The sequence below is a fragment of the Lontra canadensis genome, unplaced genomic scaffold (genome assembly GCF_010015895.1).
Source record: "Lontra canadensis isolate GAN:19392208 unplaced genomic scaffold, GSC_riverotter_1.0 scaffold67, whole genome shotgun sequence".
Taxonomy (NCBI): domain Eukaryota; kingdom Metazoa; phylum Chordata; class Mammalia; order Carnivora; family Mustelidae; genus Lontra; species Lontra canadensis.
The window spans coordinates 4,229,253-4,251,043 of record NW_022631061.1 but is presented as its reverse complement, the minus strand read 5'-3'; the positions used below and the strand labels follow the sequence as shown (position 1 = coordinate 4,251,043).

Genomic DNA, 21,791 nt, shown 5'->3' with positions numbered 1-21,791 from the left:
AAATTAAGTTTATATATTGGGAGCAAGAAAGGCAGTAAGTAAAAAGGAGCTAAGATGGCTGCCAGATCATGGGAGTGGTCCATTCAGTGGAAACATAGTAAGGGTTAGTAACGTATCCAAGAGATATCAAACAACAAAAATACTAAGTAGTTCACATAAGCCCTATTATGATGCAGCATTTTTTCCAAATACATGAAACTGTAAGTTTTATCATTAAATTTGTACACTTGTTATACATCAACAACAAAAAAATCTCTTAGAGGAAAAAAAAAAGTTCCTAACACACTCTCAACTTTTTAAACCACAGAGTAAGGAATAAATTAATGACTAATAGAGATTTCATTCCCAGAAACAGAATGGTATCGTATGCAAATATCTAATAGTTTCATTAGAGATAGTGCAGAAGAATAATTAACAAGTAATTAAATCTCCCAAATCATTAATAAACAAAATGTTTCTTCTCTATCAGAGCAATATGTTGTGCCTTTACCATTTACAAATGAACTTTTCCTACCTTCATTAAATAGAAAGTTAAACGGTCAATATCCAAGATGCATGTAATTAACCCTGTGTCATGGAAGTCTCCTCTCATTAATTTTTCTGAACTCTTGTACAATATTGCTTACAAGGTTATGCTAGAACTAATGTAACCAGACTATTACTCTGATAAAGGAAAAGCAGAGGCATGCAGCTTGGACCCATTTAATGTTGGTTAACCCATAATATCCTGTTTTTTTAATTCAGAATCAATAAAAGAAAACATTGTATTTGTATGTGTTAAAGAAGGCTAAGCCAAAAGCAAAGGGGAAAACTGCCTCAGGCTTATTTCAATGCATTAAACAAAATAATTGAGTATTTACATTAATATTTAGAAGAAATCAAGCATAAATCCTACTTCTGCTGTAATATAAAATGTAATGGTATTACCTATTTTCCAAATACACACTAAGCTACTTTTACAGATGGCAATTTTGCAGCACGGATAGTTGTACTGAATCTTTTAGTGAAACTTCAGCGTACAGAAAAATCCCATGACATCACAGCCTGTTGTCCCATAGACTTATATACAAAAATCACCTCTGAAATACCACAATTCAAAACAGAAACTTAAAAAGCATTATTCCTGCCTCTGAACGGTGACATTGTAAGTAAATCCCCACATGCAGATGTAATTAGCAACCCCCCCACCCCCATCCATTGAAACCTTTAGGAGAATCTTCCCTACATTCAGCATTTAACAACCAATGATCCACGCCATACATGTCCCCAGTCTTTCATACCTACCAAGCCCTTTTATGAAGCTGATCACACAGGATCGTCTCCAACAGGCTGTTGTAATCTCCATGAGCCTGAAAAGGAACCCAAACGAACAGTCTGGAACTGCTACACAGACTATGTTCCAAAGCAAAAAAACATAATGACGGACTCCATGATTCCGTTGCTCCCTGGCACCATAAGTGTCTCAGCCACAAGGTAGGGCTCTCTTATTTTGGCCAAGGTGTATTTTTAGTCAGGTGCTAAAGACCTACAGTAGAAGACAAACTAAAACAGGCCTTCCGTCCAGGGCAGACTCTTCATACCAGTGGGACAATTTTTAGCTGCACAGTAAGACAGTGACCTACAACTTACAGAGTGCCCGTATGTCTATATTTATCCACGAGAACATACTATGCTGACAGATTAGTAAAGCTGCTCAAAGCACTCCAGGAACATGAGCCCGACCCACACGGCTCGCCATAAACAGTCCTTGCATACCGAACGCACGCGCTACCCACGGATCTAGCTCGCTTGTGCTGTTGTGTTCTGTGATTGAAGAAATGTAAGAGCAGAGATAACACGGGGTGGGTGATAAACCGTTGCTTTGGGAACTAGGAGCTCTTGGCCACAAGTACAAACAGCTTTAAACAGCTTAAATTCTTACAGACAAAACCAATAGCAGAGAATCCCCATGTGAAGCCAAGAGTCAGTGAGAAACCTTCCCCCCTTAAGGAAAAACGAAACACCGAACATCTGTTGATACAACTAGTAAAGAAAAGTGATTGCTTTTAAATCCGAAGTTCTAATATTTTAAAAGCACAGCCTAAATCAACTGGTTAAAAAAGCTTCATTTATAAGACCAAGAAGGAACCACTATTTATTGGTGAACATTAAGTATCTCACCCCCAAAAGAAAGCAGGTTTAGACCAGTGAAAAGACTGAGAAAGAAAACTGCAAAGTTACTTAAAAACAAAAGTGTAACTCATTGATCCGTCGGTGGGCATTATTTCAGACAGACTGATTTCTGTGAGGGTCAATGAAAATCTACGTCTTCACTAACACAGCGAAGAGCATGAAACCCAAGGAATTTTCTATTCTTGATTTACTCAGGGTCACCGAAGGCTTTCTTTAGCGATAGAGGTTGGGATTACAAAACAGCACAGTATGGGGAATTGCCTGATGGGGAAGCCTTTCACAGGAAGGAGAAACACGTCCAAATGACCCACTTGAACACTTCAGGTGAGCGAAGCCGCCAGCAAAGATGCCCCAAGGCACCACTGAGTCTCACACATTCGGGCTTTCTAACCTTTTTTAAATAGTTGGCTGCTGGGCACATGCGGCATTTGGTTTATGTTTTACTAAAAGGGGTCCACACAATTCTAATCCAAGAGTGAGCCTATGGAGGTATCTGTGTTTTCAGCAACAAGGATTCTTTTTCAAGTCTCTTCTTTTCACATCTAAACTGGAATCAAGACTTGACTGAAAATTTGCACTTTGTCAGCTTCCAATCTCTGGTGCTATTATTAGACCAGCCTTCCAAATGATGTGACTGTCATTCAATTAAAAGAACATGACTTCAGGCAGCCTCATAGGAATATGAAAAGAAGTATTTGTCATTTTATTTCTCACTCTTTTTACAGACGCCCCTTACCAAACAACATCAAAGGGAAGTGGGGTGAAGAAAAGGCAGAAAAGAGAATATTAATGGGGCACTGAACTGGATTCAAGTACTCTGCTAGGCCCTTTTCACATACCCTTTGACACAGTCCTCACAGCAACCTGAAAATGTAGGCATTACAACTCCCTCTTAGAGGTGGTGGAAAGGAATCAAAATCAGATTGCCCAAGGTCATTCAGATGCAGGTTTGTCAGACTCCTAGGGTCACTGCACTTAATTTTTATTCTAGTACTTCCCTTAATATGAATTGGAACGTCGTCCTTTTGTTCTAATTTTTTCCTCTTTTTTTTATGAATTTAAATTTTGTTAGTTAATATACAGTGGAATATTGGTGTCTGGAGGAGAATTCCGTGATTCATCACCTACATACAACACCCAGTGCTCACAAGTGCCCTCTGTAATCCCCATCTCCCATCCAGCCCATCCCCCACCGACCTTCCTCCACCAACCCTCAGTTTGTTCTTTCAACTTAAGGTCTCTTATGGCTTGTTTTTCCCTCTCCTTTTTCTCTTTTTCCCTTTCCCATATGTTCATCTGTTTTCTTTCTTAAATTCTACATATGAGTGAGATCATATGATATTTGTTTTTCTCTGACTGACTTATTTTATTAACATAATACACTCTAGCTCCATCCACACCATTGCCAATAGCAAGACAGCTAAACTATGGAGAGAGCCCAAAAGTCCATCAACTGATGAATGGATAAAGAAGATGCGGCATGTATGTACACACACACACACACACACACACACGCACGCATGCACTGAACTGGAACTTCTAAGCAGCATATTTGCCTTTGCATACATTTAAGAGCAGCCCTCAAATAATTTTTTTTTTTTTTATCCAGAAATTTCACTTATTCAAAACCCAGCTGAACTCCAAAGATTACATCCTTATTTGCTGCCCTCCGTGGTCTACTTGCTCCTCTGCGAGAGCCAGGCATGTACTGGTTTGGGGGAGCACCCTTAGGGCATAAACAACATTGTTCTCATCTTTGGGCCCCTAGGGTCTAGTAAAAGTTGAACCAATGAATAATCAAAGGCATCTTATAGTCTAAACAGATGGCATGAAGTCCTCCTGTTAAAGCTCAGAGTTTTTTGTGCTAAGAGTTCCCATCTCACCTCATCCGTCTCCACTCGGAGGACATGTCTCCTATGGTGGACATTACTCTAACACCCTAATTTCCTCCTCAAGTTATGTTAGATTAAAAGCAATTATGGGTGGGTGAAGACGCCTAAAGTCCACTGACAGTTGAGTAAGTGATAGCGGTCAGCTGATGGCTGATAGTAACTGAAAAATCGGGAACAACAAAAAGCAGACACAAAAATATTGAAGGATAGGAAATGAAAGATAATTTAGCATAAAAAGAGTTGACTCTTAACATTTCAAGAGTTCCAAAGGTAGCCATATATTATAGAATCTTTACTAATCAATACATTTGCTAATGATCTGAATTCATCTAGACAGGGTTAAACTATATTAGCATCCTATAGTCACAGACATAATATAGAAAACACTAAGGTAATTAATAGAAAGCATTCTGTTCAAAATTATTAAGTTAAAATGTTTTGACACTTCAAGGATTAAGCTTCATGGCTGGGAGAAGTTTACTCGGAGATCACTCGTTCCCTGATGAGGCTAAATAAATGTCATGCATTTTAAACTATATTAATATAATCTAAATTTAATAAATAACATCAACTGGATTACTGGTATGTTTAATTGATAGCTCCATAATAACACTCAAATCTAAATTAAATTATTACTTTAACAGTTAATCTAATATTCATAAAAATTTCCTCTCTGCTTCTTGGTGGCCTGGTGGCATTACCACAAATATTTTTAAGGGCAAATGAAAGTCCAAACCTGATCACAAGCTTCGAAGTTGCAACGAAGTTTCTGGGTGTGTTTCATTGACCTCACTGTTTCAGGAAAGACTGTTCTTGGGCGACTGTCCTACTGATAGCTACTTTATTAGCATGAAGGTTAGATCATATAACCACTCTCATTAAATGTATCCTAGCAGTCTATTCACCTTCTGTAATGTTAATGTCAATCCATACTACCAGATTATGGGAAGCAAGAAATATCCTTTAGACACCAGCCGAGAGTTTTTTCCAGCTTAAAGAAAAAGCCAGCTTTTAAAATTATTATATTAAACACTATTTCATTCAAAACCTTGAAGTGATAAAAAAAAAACACTTAAGCTGATGATGACTCTTGCTTTTTTTTTTATCATTGCTTATCAATCCAATATTTCTCATTGAGCTTTTAGAACTAGTTTGCGATATCTTTAATGAAACATTTCAGTAATCAAGTGGTTCCATTTCATATGCATAGTAACCTGCACATTACTCTTTCTAGAAATTTAGCAAATAAATTGTTAAGGTATTATCACAGAAATATGACCGCTAACAAAAGATGCCAGTGCCAAAAGGATTCTCTCTTCACTCTTTTTCCATGACATAACATAGTACAGAATATATTCATGCATCTGTATTAATAAATCTTTCAGAGACAAAGAACCTCAAAGGTCGTCTTAAGGTAGGAATCAAGTACCACAGCAGAATTAAGCACAACTTAAGCAAACACCACCTGCAGCCTTGCCCCTTTCGTGTAGAAACCATAATAAGATGGGAGAGCTCCTAAAAGACAATGTGTCATTGTGCCTGGCTATCAAGGAGGCATCTAGTAGTAGGCGGGGTTTGCCAAGTGTGTCATTGCCTCAAGACATATGCTGCAAACACATGCAGACTGAAAATGTTTACCAGGAAGACCTCTAGGAAAATACTGGTTTGTCTTGGCACAGGGTGCCTCTGGAAGCAAGCCACCATGAAAACAGCGTTCTCCCAACAGGTGTGCGATGCTCATTAGGTACAGATCATCTGAACCTGCATGGAGGCTCTCTTAAGCTTCCATGCATCACCCGTGGTGTAAGTTACCAGGTGGACTTAAACCCAGCCTTGGGGAGGAGAAGCGGAAGGGATTCTACACGGATGAGAAGTGAAAGAATTAACATGTTACATGTTCTTAGGTACTCCAAATGTTTCTGCTCCAAAAAGTTTCTCTCGTCATTTCCTTCAATCACCTTATAAACATTCCCTTGTTCTACAATTATATTCCCTACCTGCATCTCTCCCTTGCCTACGGTCTTTAAGTTCTATGATTCTGGAGGTCTATGGTATTGATCTGATTTCTTAAATTTCACTCATTTATTTTGGGGGGAGGGGGCCTGAAAAAGCCCAGAAATGACCCAGTGCTGGAGAGCTCTATAAAAAGTACAGACTCCAGGGCCTCAAAGAGATGGAGAGCATCTCATCCTCTGCTGAGGCTAGAGCGATTCTGATGTACGGCCAGGTTCAGAAGCTACGATGGCCTCTGGGAATATGTAATAATGAATGATAATTGAGCATCCTTGCAACTGTCTCTCTAGACAGGGAATGCAGAGGAAAGTCTGAAATCGTTACCGTTTGAACAGAGCTGTCAAGCCGGTAACCTCAAACTTGCAGACTTCCAGTGTAATGAAGCATCAGGAAGTAAACCTAAAAATCTTAGGGTTTGCTTATTCTGTCCTTAATTTGTTGCTTACCTTAAAACAGCATCAAAGGTTCCTCTATTCTGCCCCAAATAGATGTCAATCCCAAACCTAAGTACTTTATACACAGACTACCACAAATTCTCCTCTAAATTTTATTTGTACACAACTCAAGCAAATGGCATGTAGAAAATCAAAGGGTAAAATCAAGTGATGGAGGCAAAATTTCTTAAAAGTACTCACACAATTAATGACTATGCCAACAAAGGCTAGGCAATGCCATTCATTTTAGAGTAAACCTGGATGGAATCCATTAGTAGTTCTTAAAGACATTTCTGAATGGTTGCCCAGAATTTAAAAAAAAAAAAAAGGCGGCGGGGGGGCGTGTGTGCTAGAGGACACGATGTCAACAAAGGGTGAAAAATTCTGAAAGATTATATTTTCATCCCAAATAGCTAAATACCTAATAAAATAAACCTGACCATGGGAATCCAATTCTGATTGACGAAGTGACCAGAGTTCAGGGAAGTACAGTCAGAATGAGAGTAAATAACTATTTGCATCAGAGAATCCTTTAAATCAAGATTTCTGAATTTGAAGTTTTGACTGAAGACATTGACCTTTTCTAGAAGATGTGTAATATCTACTGACAGGGTTAATGCCAAGAGCTCAGGAAATTAGCCTAAAGCCTTTTGGGCCACTCATTAAGAAAGCATATAGAATCCAACAATGTCTAAGAACAGGCTACCTTGAGTGTTAGGGACCCATGCAGGTAAATATCCCAAGGCCATTTCCATTCAGTGCTTATGAATCATCTATACTGGTTTTACTCAGAAGTAAAGAGAAATTTCCAAAAGTGAAAAGTATACACAGAAACGTATGGAGTAAGAACACCACTATTTTGGGGGCTATAATTGTTTTCCTGCCAAGTTAAATTTGCCTTTACTAGTGCATTGGAGTGGGGAGAAACACATAGTTTTTTATTGCGAAGGAATTTTCTTTCCCCATCACCTTCCTTTCCATAACCCTGCTCTTCCCAAGGAAGATTCTGAGACAATGCAGATGTTCTCTTTGCATTTTGGGTTATTGATACTTCAGAGAATCAAAAAATATGACCCAGTGAAGGGTCCTCCTTCAGGTAAGATGTTGTGTCCAGAGTAGGGTACCAGGAACCCACCTGCACCTAAATGAAGCAAAATATAGATTCCGTGCCAGTATGGATCCTTAAGTCTGTGTTTAAGGGCTGACTCCCCCACACAACTAGCTAGCCCCAGGTCCTTGGGGAAGTCACACAGCCAGAGACTCGGACGATTCATTTGCAAATGGGATAAATTCAGACTTATGCTAGGACAAGACAACAATCCTGCAGCATTTTTGAATTAACTAAACTTTCATTAGGCTAATCTAAAAAGTTTCATTCAAAGAAGATCTCATAAATCTAGCAGACAGAATGACAAGCTGGATGTCAGAAGTTACCACTAAGCACAGTCAGTATAAGGCAACTCCCAAAATGAAATCCAGGTTTAGAAGTATCTTTATTTTATATTATGAAATGATGAAATGCCTGGAAGTCCAAGATCTTACTGAAAAATAATTCAAGACAATTTCTTGTCTGTGCTATTTCATGCTAGCCACAGAGAGCTATTAAGCCCTGAAACTGACCAGAGTAACAGAGTTACTCAATTTTAATTTTAATTTGTTTAAATTAAAATTTAAAACCTGATGCTTTGTTCAGTTGTCAGGAAAAAATTTAGTTATGTTTGGAAGAACTGCATAGATGAAACTACTTAATTATCAATTTTATGAAATCTAAATAGAAATAAAATATTTTGACCCATTTGGTGTCCAAATGTAGATGTGCTGGTGTTGTAAGACAAATACTGGATTTTATTTTATTTTTTTAAGATTTTATGTATTTATTTGAGAGAGAGAGAGATCACAAGTAGGCAAGGAGGCAGTCAGAGAGAGAGGGGGAAGCAGGCTCCCCACTGAACAGAGAGCCTGATGCGGGGCTCGATCCCAGGACCCTGAGATCATGACCTGAGCCAAAGGCAGAGGCTTAACCCACTGAGCCACCCAGGTGCCCCAAACACTGGATTTGTTTAATTATTTAATTATTGATAAATACTTATCAATAATTTTATGCTGATTACATGTTGAAATAATATTTTAGATATACTGAACTAGGTAAAATACTTTGTCAAAATTACTTTCAGATGTGTTAAAGCTCTGTTTAATGTGGCTACTAAAAAACTTAAAATTGCATATGTGCCCTGAATTATACTTCTATTATATATGCTGTTCTTAAGACCACTTACTACTTTAAAAGATGGATATGCGGGAAACAATTTTTGTGAATAAACACGGAAAGCCATTAAGAGAAGCCACAGTGTGGCATGGCCATGAATTAGTAAATATCCATAGTTCAATGTACTCAGAAATAAATGATACAAAAATATTGATTTATTGATTTAATAAGCAAACATTTATTAATCACTTGAGAAAGTATCAGGTTGGGTGGGACTGAGAAGTGATTACCTTATCCCCACTTGACAGCTGAGAAAATTAAATTAAACTGTCCAAGATCGCACACCAGTAAATGCTAGAGAAAAGGGCTCAAATACAGCTCTTCTGGCTCAGAAGCTCATATCCTTCCTACTATACCAGATTGTTTCTAGAAGTTGAAAAGCAAAAACACCATAAAAGATCTCTCTGATATTAAATGCTTCTACATGGTACCCAAATCCATATGAAATCAAAATATAAAACTAACTAGGGACCAGATTTTTAAACATCATAAAACTCCCTTAGCAGTATTACCACCTACATGACAATTGACCACACACTGATCTGTAACAGCTCCTGCATAGCCATCAACATTCTAACTACCTCATGGATTTCCACCTTGCCTGCCTCTTTGGGGTGAGTGCCTCACACTTTTTTCCAATGCACCCAGGTTTCCACTGAAGTATTTCTGCACACAGTGGGTTCTCAATGAATACTCATTGATTTGTTTAAATTTTAATTTTTTTTTTTTTTTAAGATTTTGTCAGAGAGATAGAGAGAAGGGGAGGCAAGCAAGGGGAGCAGCAGGCAGAGGGAGAAGCAGACTCCCCGAGGGGCAAGGAGCCCCATGCAGGACTCAATCCCAGGGCCCTGGGATCACGACCTAAGCTGAAGGAAGACACTTAACCAACTGAGCCATCCAGGCATCCCTACATTTTTAATTTTTTAAATCACATCTCTGTGGTAAGGAAACCTGGTAAAGTCATCTAAGATCGAGACTTCCTAATACAGACTCCCATTAGGCAAAATGTCCCACCACTATTTTGATTCATGGAATCATTTCATCATGGGCATGTAATTTAGCAGGCCTGGAGTTAATATCCACCTGAAAAATCAGGAGGAATTCAAATGCCAGGGAGAATCGGCTCAATATTTAACCAAAAAGCTAAATGGACAAAAATGCATATGAATTTTTAGTGGGCTTTCTCATTCAGACAGGCAGCTCTCGAATTCCCTTCCATCTGCTCTGGCCGGCCATCAAGCCGCTCTTTTGCTCTGCTTCTTGCACGGTGAACTACACACTTCTTTATTTGACATTCCTTTTCCTCCCAATCCTGCTGACCTATCTTCTCTTTCAAAAACCTTATAAAAACTCCACTCGTGCCATAAAAACCAAATAAGGGGGAAACGGTTATTTTCCTTACCCAGTTACATCTTGGGATGTAATAACTTTGAGCTCCCGAATTGGAAGGGGGTGAAAATACTTAAATATGAATTTAATATGAATGGAGTATTTTTTTAAAGATTTTATTTATTTGTCTGATAGAGAGATCACAAGTAGGCAGAGAGGCAAGTGGGGGGCGGGGGACGCAGGCTCACTGCTGAGCAGAGAGCCCAATGCGGGGCTTGATCCCAGGACCCTGAGATCATGACCTGAGCCCAAGGCAGAGGCTTAACCCACTGAGTCACCCAGGCGCCCCTGAATGGAGTATTATTAGTGCATAACCTTTGGGCTTGAATTCTGATCTCTGATCTCCACTATATGGCTAGAGTTTCCTCTATTTGAATAATCCTCATTCTTAAGTAGCCTCTATAGAGTTTGTTGACATGCTGACCTGTCTTCCTGCAATATTGTGTGGTGGATATATAATTATCAATTAATTTTAAATTCATTATTTTGCAATATTCATTAGAGAACTGAGCGTACACAAGACAGTAGAGGTTTTTATAATCAAGTTAGGTGCACATCTGCCTTTCTTAAGTGATGACGTACCCTATGCCATTACTTATTAATTGTTACCAGAGCACTCTGGGGCATTCTGAAATAGTTACTGTCATGCCCTGGCAGCCCATGAAAGTTAATGCAACTTCCAGAAGTTTCGTCATGTAAGGGCAGGGCAGGAGGCGCTGGGAGAATCTGATTCAACTAGCCTTAATGGGATGGAGTTTGAATTGGCATAAAAACACAGAAAAATACGTCATCATCAAGCTGCCTACGAGTGGGAGAAATTTCCTCCTAGAAGGATTTGATACAGGTACACTGGGCCCCAGAAAGCACTCGGCTCTCCCTGGACAGGGAGGGAAAAGTGAAACAACTGGTAATCATCTGTCATGGCAGCAGCAACTATGTCTGGAGAGGAGTACAATAAAAAGCAGCTAACAGAGATCATTTTGGATCTCATCTCTTAAGAAGCGCTAGCGTCGGGACCCTTCACAGGGCCTGGGTTTCCTGGGAAATCACAGTACATTTTCCTAGGAGACTTCCGCACATCCAAACTGCTGTGACAACCTAGATGAACCAACAACCCTCACCTCACCCCGAAGCATTCATGTGGGCTGTGGGCCATTGGCTGGATGCTGATTTGTACATTCAAGTGATTCAGGGTCATTTGGTCATCTCAATTGTATGTTTTATTATAAAACAAAACCAAAACAAAACCTGCCAATCCGTGACCTGGGAATAACCATGAAACAAATCCCACAGATGGGAATGCACAGCAGCTGCAAAACACCTCTATGTACCTCGGAGCAGTCAATCACATGAGTACTGTCAAAAGACAACTCTCCCATCCCCTTTTATCCTCAACACAAATATTCTATTTAAAGAGCACGATTTTTATTCAATGTGTAATTTCAAAACACTGTGGTTCAGGTAATTGCTTCTGTCTCTTTCTCTTTAAGAGCTTGCATGAGCTACCGAATCGTATGATTCTGCACGAGTTTAAGAGAGCACAGACTAGACTTAGGGTAGAAACCAAATCCTGGTGATTCTGTCTCCAACAATTTAAAACTGTTCCCTCCTGTCCAACACCTTTACCATCCCCTTGAGTCCTTGTCACCTCTTTCCTGGGTTATCCCTGAAGGGACTCTCCCCGCCTTCGTTTTTAGCTAAGACTCCCAAGAGTGAACTGATTTCTGACCATGTTGCTCCTTGCCTAAAACTCAGTAGCCTACCCTATGCTTTCAGGGTGAAGCCTGGAGCCTTCAGCAGGTCCTTCAACGTGCCTTGTGATCTGACCCAACTTGTGCCGTGTCACTCTCTGTCATCGAGCCTGGGATCCAGCTGTCACTGCCTGAACTGGCCACATCCATTCCTCCCTGCATTTACTCACGTTCTTCCTTCTGCCCCTTGCGCTCTTCTCTGTAACATTCTTCAAGTTCAAATGTCACAGCCTCTTGGAACTATTCCTAGCCTCTTCCCTCCCACTTACAATGATGAATCACTTCCTTCTCCTGATGATTCTGTAGGTCAGTCTCCCTAAGTCCAGGCACAATGGCTGGCACAGGTAGAACGCATATTTAATCAGCATTTTTGTTCTCTCTGCAACTTCCGCAGGTCTCCTCTTTCATCAGAGCAGGCGTTCCTTGACTGTCAAGTTCACAGAAGGCAAGAGCGGGGTTCTATCTACCATGTTGCCTGACACGCGGAGGCTTTTAATGATTTACAAGAAGGAAAGGAGGGCCTGCTGATTGATTCACTTTCAGGGACTTCCTGGAACTTTTCGAGCATGTCCAATTTGGGCTGATGCTCTGAGTACATCCACCTCATGAGAAAATCGTGAGAAAAATCTTTGGGTTCAGACTTTTTTTTCCCAATAAGGCAATTAGTTTCTCCAAATAAGTTCTCATGGGGGGAAAGACCTTGATCAGTAAAAATTACATTAACTCAGTAGATCTCACCAAGAATGGTCTCCTTCTCATTTAGCAAAAGCTGGAAGGTTTAAAAGTAAAGTTAAATTAAATCCATATAACCTAAATGACATTTAGACTAATATTAGTATTTGTCATTATTTTTACAGAGAGCAATCTTTGACAGGTTAACAGATTTAAAACAAAAACAAAAAGAGGGGGATGAGCAGAATGGGCAAAGGGGAGTGGGAGATCCAAGTACCCAGCTCAGCTGTGTAATGAGTAAGTCATGGGGATGAAAGGCGCAGCACTGGGAATACAGTCAGTGGTGTTGTAATCGTGCTGTATGGTGACAGATGGCAGCTATACTAAGAGTGAGCACAGCATAACAGAGTTCTTGAATCACTACGTTGTACACCTGGAACTAATGTGACATTGTGTATCAACTGTACTTCAATAAAAGTCTTTTAGAAATAAGACAAAAGCAAAAACAATCTATCGCAGAAATATTCTCTCAAGTTGGCTGATTGCTACATAAATAAATTATTTCAGTCTAACTTCGAGTTTCACAGACACATCTGTCCAGAGTTCTGTGAACACAATGGTCCAATTGAACTTGTTGAATTTACCCAAGGAAAACAGGTGAGGGTCACAGAAAGAAAGGGACTTTATAGCCAAGAGTAGATGCTAAGTTACTGTTTGAAATAAAAGACTCTGACGTACAAAACATTTGGTGTTGCTTGCTAGGGGCTGACCTACCGATGGGATAAATAAATGCTAGCTAAGTTTGGCTCTAAACCTCGCACACCCTTTCAGGTCATTTTATCCAGGTTTTCAAACATTTAACAGTTGATTAACAGCCAATGTGTCCTGAAATGTGCTGGGGAATCTGACAATGACAAGATGATTGAATTTTAGCCCAGTGTGTGTGGAGGGGGGTGGGGGGGTGCCTAGATAGGGAAAGCACAGTTACACAACAAGGTCACTGTTGCGACAATGGAAGTGTGTAGAAACTGTAGGGGAAGTGGGGCAGTGAGAGTCCAGTGAGAGTCCGCTCCAAAGTGGACACCTGAACTCATCATACTTGGGAAGAGAGCTTGGCTCAGGTCCAAAAAACATATGCTTAACCTTTAATTCCTGTGACACAGAAAATGCTGCAACTATAACATATCCTAATACCTTGATGTGTTATCACTCTACACAATTCTGAATTTGAGAGAAAGGTATTTTACCTCCAATATCTTCAGATGGTGTAGCCTCTGAAGTTCCAAAAACATACTTCTTTACTCAAATGTCCACTATTTGAAGTGGTAAAGATCATATTGCCAAACCAAGAAGATGTCACAGAGAACCCCAGGCCTCTTCAGGTCCTGGTCATTCTGTCTTGGCAGAGAGCAAATAAGGTAAAAGCATTCACTCGTAGAGGAATTTAGATAAGCACGAAATAGGTAAATTAGTAAAAGTCATGGTTCCCACTTACTGAGCTACTGCAAGCGAGACTATATATTAAATACCTCATAAACATAAACTCATTTAATTGTTATGGCTCTATGGCATTACTTATTTATAAAGACATGCATGATAGATAATACCTTTTTAGGGAATCTGTTTAAGTAACTTGCTCAAGGTCGCACAGCAAGTAAGTGGCCAAGGCAAACTGTATGTTCATAAACAGCCCAAATCTTATGGAAAAAGGAAATAAAACAAACTTAACTAAATTCTTTTCATATTTTACACTACGCTGAAAATTAGTGAATCCATTTAGTGGTCAAAAAGGCCAGAATAGAGAAGAGACCAAAAGCAAGTCACAGCTCCTCCAAGTAGAGAAGGATTCACATTTAAGAGCCACAGCTTTGTGCTGCTTCCCAGTGTGCGTATTAACCTCTCCTTAGGCCAGAACACAATGCAGAACTAGGTTGGCATAATGGGCCTTTCTTCTCTGTGCCACGTGACCAGCATTGCATCATTTCCCTCTGCCGCATGGCTTCACTGAAGGGTGTGATTCACTTCTGTTTTCAGCAAGGAAAAATAAAAGCAAATAACCCAAGTGGGATGACACTTCTGGCTGCCTCTTCCAGACCTGGTTCACTTTCCAACCATTTCTTCATTAAAGTGGAAGAGACAGACAGTCAAACGTGAGGACTGGGCTCATATGACTCTGCTGGCCCCAGCACCACTGGGCAAGGGTAGGTCTTTAACACGAATTTAACACTGCCCATGAAGAACATTCTAACCTTCTCTCCCTTGTGTAGGTCAATGGCAGAAATGTCATGAAAACATGGAGTTGAATAACTCAGTGAGGAGTCATCTTTCAAGAGAAAACAGCCCAGTAAGACGCAGACTGGAGCGGGGAGGGATGTCCTAGGGACAGTATCAACAATTTATCTCTATCCTTTTCTCAGAGCCCAAAGAGCATTTTCATTCCCCTGGCCCAAGAAGTGACAGTCTCTTAGTCACCCCCTAAAACAAGAGCCTTGTCTGCAGAACAATATATTTAATGAGCTCATTGCACCAGTTTGATCGCTGTTATTTTGTGTATAAGGGACACTTTTGAGAGTTGATGAGGGGTGTATAAGGGACACTTTCAAGAGTATATGAGGGGACCTTCCATCACTGGAGTGTGTACACTTCATGAGTAGTGAGATCTTAGGCCTGAGCTCCCTTTACCAGATAATTATACTTAACTTTTGGTCTTTTCCTTCACTCCAGACAAACTTCCCTTTATTTTTGCATCGTGCCTATCAAGTCCAGGCTCTCTGAATCTCACCAGCATAAAAGCATACTATATTCTAGCATGATAACAATATGCTCACTCCACTTCTCGCCCATGACTGTGATTATAGACTGTGTGTCAGGAGTCGAGTCCATTTTTGCCTTCTGTAGAACATGTAAGTTTACCAAAACACAAGGTTTGGATACAGCTGGTCTATAAAATGAACTCGGATGATCACTTTCAGTTCATAATGACATCTTAGTTATTCAGTGTGTTTGCAACTATCAACTGGAAATCCCACTCTCAGTGCCAACCCACCCTTACCAATGCAAAGGTGAGATCAGTGCGCAAAGCTGGTGAGGACCAGACCTGTCCTGCAAAGGTGGTTGGCAGCAGAGAGGCAGTCAAGGAGGAGTTGTGAATGTTCCAGATGGGACGTGCCATGTGAAGAACACCGGGAACCAGGTCTTGCCAGAGGTGATGGGGACAGAGATCCAGATGTGGGGGATGTCATTTGGGGAAGAAAGCATGACAAGTTTTAATGAACAAGAAACAAGTTTTCAATGAACAAGAAAGAAGAGCCAAAAAGGACTCCAGTTTCTTGCCTGGAACTAACTGATCATGAAATTCAGCATTTACAAGAAGAAAGCTGAACAGAATAAGGGACCTGGAGGAGAGAGAGAAAGTCGAAGCTTCACCAGGCTGGTAAGAAAAGATTCAGCTTTGGACATAACTATCAGTAATATAGGAAAATAGTAGGGAAGATCTGGTCTTCCAGATAGGGTCAATAAGGGTCAATGAGTATTATTTATGTACAAATAATAGTCTCTCCTACTCATACACGCAACTCATCTTTCAGGGGGTTGATTACTGGATATATTTTATTGTAATTATCGATTTATGTTGGTCTCTTTCTGTAGACAGTCTTCTCTTTAAGAGCAGGAACTTGGCTCATGTTCAGCTAAAAGTCATCTCAGGGTACTAGAATTCAAAAAAAATTTTTTTTCTGCTGTCTACACAAACTGTGTCCAAAGGCTGCAAGCAGTAGGTCAATCAGAGTGGCAAAAGATGCATTCCTCCTATTTTCAGGAAGAAGGATACATTCCAGAAATTCCCCTTGCAACTTGAATCACAGTTGCAAGCTTGTACTGAAGGCTGAGACTAAGTGAGCACCTGCCTCCTGCAGACATGCTGGGGGAAATGAGCACAGGAGGGAGTTGGGAATGGATCCTGCTGGGGAGCCAATAAGAACAGAGATTCTAGAGCCAGAAGTAAACTTGCATCTAGGTGCTAGCACTTACTGATGCACTTGCCCTGGGGAAGTCATTCACTCATTCATTCATTCATTCATTCATTTTTCACCTATATGGTGGTATTTGTCTCAGTAGGATCTGATGAAGTTTAAATGAGATAGTGCTCAGAACAGAGGGTGAAACTCAGTAGTCCTTCATAAATGCTAGCTATTCTTATTAGACCATTCCAAGACTTAGCTGAAGGGTGCTGTGGATAGGCAGTAAAGAGTCAATAAAACTCTTTCAGGTTAATAGCCGAATCTAAATAATAAGACTGAAATCTAAACCTCACCAGAAAATACTGATATTTCTACGTAAATGAAAATACCCGAAAACAGGAAAATATTTTAGTCATTTTTTGGTAATGACAAAGTTAAGGATATTTCATCTACTGCTGTTAGATGGCATTCAGATGAATTAATACTGTATTTTCTCATTTTAATCTAATGACAGATTTCAATAAACCTAATATATTCCTGTTTTCTTTCTCTTTCAACAGAGAATTGGCTACAATCTTGAAGGGCTCAGGTTTCTGATCTAGTAATATTCTCTCTTATAATTTGCTTAAAAGAAAACAAAAATAGACTCAATTTCTTATTGAATGGGCATAAGAAAAACACCAGGGAATGCTCCTTTTTTTTTTTTTTTTTCTTGGAACTAGAAGCAGAGAGATACAATATTGTCATTTGAGAACTTTGCCACTGCTTTTTGACAAATACCGCTCTGGTACCTCAGTAGGAAATACATGTCAATATCCTTCTGCTCCTATCGGAGTTTCATCAGTTTCACCTACTATTCATCAATCTCTTGATCTTGCAAAGAATGATGAGAGGTAGCATAGTTTAGTTTTTACCCTAGACTCTAGGTCTGATTTCTGGCTCTGTCACTTACAAGTGGGATGTGTAAACAGGGTCATGGTGAGGATTAGAGGAAATGATGCATGTAAAGCAGGTAATACAGCACTTGACACTTCTCAAGGGCTTATAAATATCAGCTGTTATTACTGTGCTTAATGCAAGGCTACGTAACGAAAGTGGGGGAGTTATTAATAGTCATCTACCATTGTATGGATTATATTTTACGGCAGTTTCTATTGTTGACTACCCTTCTGCCTTGGTAAGAATCTCTGTTTTGTTCAAGTAGCAGGTAGCAGTCTTTTGTCCTACAGAAAGTGGACCCATTCCAGCCCAATGCATCATGGTTTGTCTAAACCAATGTGGTAATTCCATTCAACTTTGCCAGGACTGGCATATCACCTAATTCCAATTAGGAAAGCAAGAGGAAGTTTGCTGGTGTCTTTGGCAAAATTTTTTCCTCATCAGAAGAAAGACCTAACCTTGAACTCTCTCCCTTCCTGACTTTTAAGTAAAGCAAAGAGGTTTGGAACCGAGGTTACCATCTGTGATCATGCAGTGACAAGTCTAAAGGTTGGATGGTCTGTGTCCTTGAGCTTCTAAATCCACCTGGAACCTATGATCTCCAGACTGTATGTTAGGTAAGGAAATTAATTAAGTCTTTATTCTTTCAGCCATCATGAAGTTATTCTAGTATTTATGGAAAAGCCTCCTAAAATGACACACATTTCCAATTACTAGATGGCAAGAGAAAGTTCTAGGTAAGAGCCATACTGTTCTACCTATGAAGAACAGGCCTGTTACTGAACTGTGATTACTGAGAAGAGGGATTTAGGATTTAGGATGAAAGTCACTGATTAGAATCCTACTCAATCATTTCTAATTTATATTTCTTTTCTTTTTTAAGTGGAACAGTTGGCTGATTTGAATTTCAACTCCTTTGCCCCTCTAGGAAAATGGCAATAAGCACTGAAGTAGCTAACAAAATGGCTAATAAGAGAAAGAAAAGAAGCTAAGTTAACATTAAAACAGATTTTAGGATCTTTAAAATGTGATAGAACTTTAGAGAGAGAATTTTTAGAGAAAATGAGAATGAGTTCTTAATCATAATTTTGACTGTTCTTAAAGCTCAAGCATTTAACATTGTTAATTTTTTTTTTCTTTTCGGTTGAAAATGAGCCAAGTTTTCAAACACCTTCAAAATTGATATCTCAATCGGCAGAGCTAGGATCAGCTTTCCAATAATAATAATAATAATAATAATAATAATAGGAATAATGATAAGGACTGGGGGTTTGTTAGGAAATAGAGCACAAAAATCAGCAAGGAATACTACAATTTTTTCTTACTTTCCTATTTTCTTGCAATTGTATTAGGTCAAATAAAATAGAGAAGGGGTTGTTCTGTACTCTCAGCCTGGAAGAGAAGATGAGATCAGGACTCAGGGCCACCATCAAACCCTGAGGGAAGTAAAACAAAACACCCAGTGTGGCCCTGCACAGGGCTTAGCTTCTCTCCAAACTCCCAAAGGAAGCTAAACTACTCATTAGAAAAGTAGATCTTTACTTCTGGGATGCTGAAATAGTACAAGTGTACTACAGCTAAGACCATGGTGTCAGTCAATACCAAGGTTTCATTTTTAGGGGAGATTCATTTAAAATGTGGTTTTCAAAAGCTGAAAATTGAGAAGCTGAGTTCCATTTTTTTGAAGAAAAACCACCATTTGTCTTCCCCGTGGTGTTCGAACTTGTAAATTTTAAACTAACTGCTTATAATTTGCCAAAGTCATAGGCGATCTATTCCTTTAAGGCAACGTTTTCAGTTGTATAATTCTTTAAAGCTGTCATGAGAGAGTTCTACCTAGTCCCAGGCATAAAGTACAAGTAGATGGTGTAACAAACCAGTGTTTCAGACACATTTTAAAATTACTTCTTTATTTCAACAAGGCTTAACTTGAAACACAATATCTACTAAAACCTAGGAGAGTATCCTTTGAATGTATGATCATATGCTATAAAGCTTCCAGAATACTGACAATTTCCACAAGCACCATATCTCACCGTGCCGAAAGACATGCTTGTCTCTTGATCAAGAATGCTAGCACTTCAAATGGGAGACAACCCTGTTCAAATTCACTGAGTGGGATACACAGTCACTACTGTTTAAAAAAAAAAAAAAATACAGTAGAAAGAACCCGATAGACTGTGCAGTGTGACACCTATTTCTTATTCAGAATACTTAAAAGCTGACTAGTCTAAGAAATTGATCAAGCTTAGAAAGCCAGAGATTCAGTCTCTACTTATCAGTCAAGTTCAATAGTGTACAACTCAACCTCCTCCAGTGCGGCTTTAATGGCATAAGGGAAATAACTGACACATATTATGATGTTTACACAAACCTCATTTTTCCGTGGAGGTATTCAAAACCCTTCACATTAAACAGGTAGTGACAAGGTGTCACATTGCTCCTTTCACCTAAGGAAGTAGGGACAGGAGGCAATCAAGGTCACACACAGAAAAATAACAGAAAAACAGGGAAGAAAAACTTAATCTCGTGTTTAAACAATTGAAGTATGTTTTTGAGTTGACTCTTATGTAACACACCATTTTCTTGATTTGCCAGATCCTTCCTACATAAATATAACATTCGAATGGAATTTTACTAAAGTTTCTCCCTAGTTAATCTAATACCCTATCCTTTTCATGGCTGCCAAAATACATATTTACCTGTTTAAGTCTAAACTCAAAGAAGTCAGCCTACTGTCTCTTAAGCTCAGGCAAAAAATTTTAATGGAAATTTAATTGTATATTTCCATAATGTTGTGCTTGTGGCATTAGCTGAGAATTCTGGAAATTTCAAAGCTGTCTTCCACTGCTAAACTACTTTGCACTTTGCAATTGATTAAGAACAGCGGAGGCAGTCAGAGTTGTATATCAAATTAGAGTTGATAAAAGCTCTTAAAATAGATTTGAATGCCTTCTTGAAAAAGATTTCAACTCCCTTAAATTGACATGACAACAAATTCTTACAGAAGCATAAAAAGTATTAACTGAAATGTTATGGCTTTGGCTTAAATTTCCATCTGCAGCTCATCAAACGACTATACAGTAGAAAGGAATTAAACCAAAATCAGAATCATTATAGAGTCTGATATGCTGGCAGAATATAAACTTTCACTGTTTAGCAGCTGGAGTTCTGGAGTTCTGGGTGACTAATATTTAAATGCTTGTGCTTGTATGTTCTGTAAGAAAGAAGAAAATTGTTTTAACCATATAGGTAAGGGGTAGGATCGAGAACCTTACAGAAATATAGAATTCTCTCACACACAACCTACTCTTTAATCTTAATGTTCTGAAGAGTGACAGGACCACTAAAATGAAGAACGACTGGCTTTAAATTAATCCCAGGTCAAAATTCTGATAAACATGGTAAGTCTTCTTCACAGTCTTCTAATGTAAGAATGCCTATCTGAAACTCTTGCTACCCCGATACTGACATTCAACCAAGTGTTTCAGAGTAAATTACCCTCCCTCTTCTCTTTCATGTATCCTGCTAGGGGGAATGTTCTTACAGGAATTTGCTTGCAAGTACCAGGTTTCCAACAGTTGTCTGATGCCATGAAAGTATAAATCCATAAAGTTAAATTCAACAGAATCTACTGAACACAGTCGTGCAAATAAAATCCTCTATGGCATACAGTGTCACTGAAATATCATTGGATCCTTTCCCTGGGATTCTTCTGCATTAATATTTCTAACTTCCAAGGAAGGCGGACAGCTCTGAGATCCCTGATGGGAGGACCCAGGTCTGATTCAGACACCCAGAGCAGTGGGTCTGGTGCATGGTGCTCAAAAGGAAATCCTGAATAACGTTTCTCTTGTTTTTTTCCAACACTACGGAGTCACAAAGTATTCTGACGAAACAACTGGGAAAAGCTGATGCTAAAATAGTAAGTTTTTGAGTATAATCCAGTATCGAAAAGTAAGTAAAGATGTACTTATGGAAAAAAATAATCCTATTGCTCCTTCATGCCTGAGAGATACTTTTCAACTCAAAGAAGAGAACATTTTCTTACTCCTGTAGCCAACGGTTCTACAATGGAGAGATATTTAAATGAATATGATGAAAGGAATCTATCAAATGGCAGTGGTCAGCAAGGAAAAAGATGAGATAAAGTTGTGTACTTCATTTTTCACAAATGCCATTCACCTTTCAAGAAGTGGTTGCCTGCTAAGTCTTTTTCACTGGGTTGTGTGCAAATGGGTGATTCTCAGAAGGCATCACAGTGTAGAAAATCAGACATGTTTGAGTGTTTAAAAAAGATCACT

General features: G+C 39.2%; 1 protein-coding gene and 1 long non-coding RNA gene across 7 annotated transcripts in view; one reads left to right on the top strand and one right to left on the bottom strand.

Annotated features, from left to right (window-relative positions):
- FRY (FRY microtubule binding protein) overlaps positions 1 to 21,791 on the bottom strand; it is a 331,529-nt gene that overhangs the window by 223,070 nt on the left and 86,668 nt on the right. Inside the window, exon 1 of one of the 6 annotated variants that reach the window (XM_032880013.1) lies at positions 1,285 to 1,558. The exons of the other annotated variants lie outside the window; for them this stretch is intronic. Within the exon in view, the coding sequence (XP_032735904.1) occupies positions 1,285 to 1,345 (61 nt within the window). The 5' untranslated portion in view covers positions 1,346 to 1,558. Of the gene's footprint in view, positions 1 to 1,284; positions 1,559 to 21,791 lie in introns of those variants that run through there. 6 annotated transcript variants of the gene reach the window in all.
- Positions 5,304 to 20,140, top strand: LOC116880711. Its single transcript, XR_004385255.1, has 3 exons — positions 5,304 to 5,316; positions 19,014 to 19,017; positions 19,979 to 20,140. It is a non-coding gene; the product is annotated as an uncharacterized LOC116880711 (long non-coding RNA).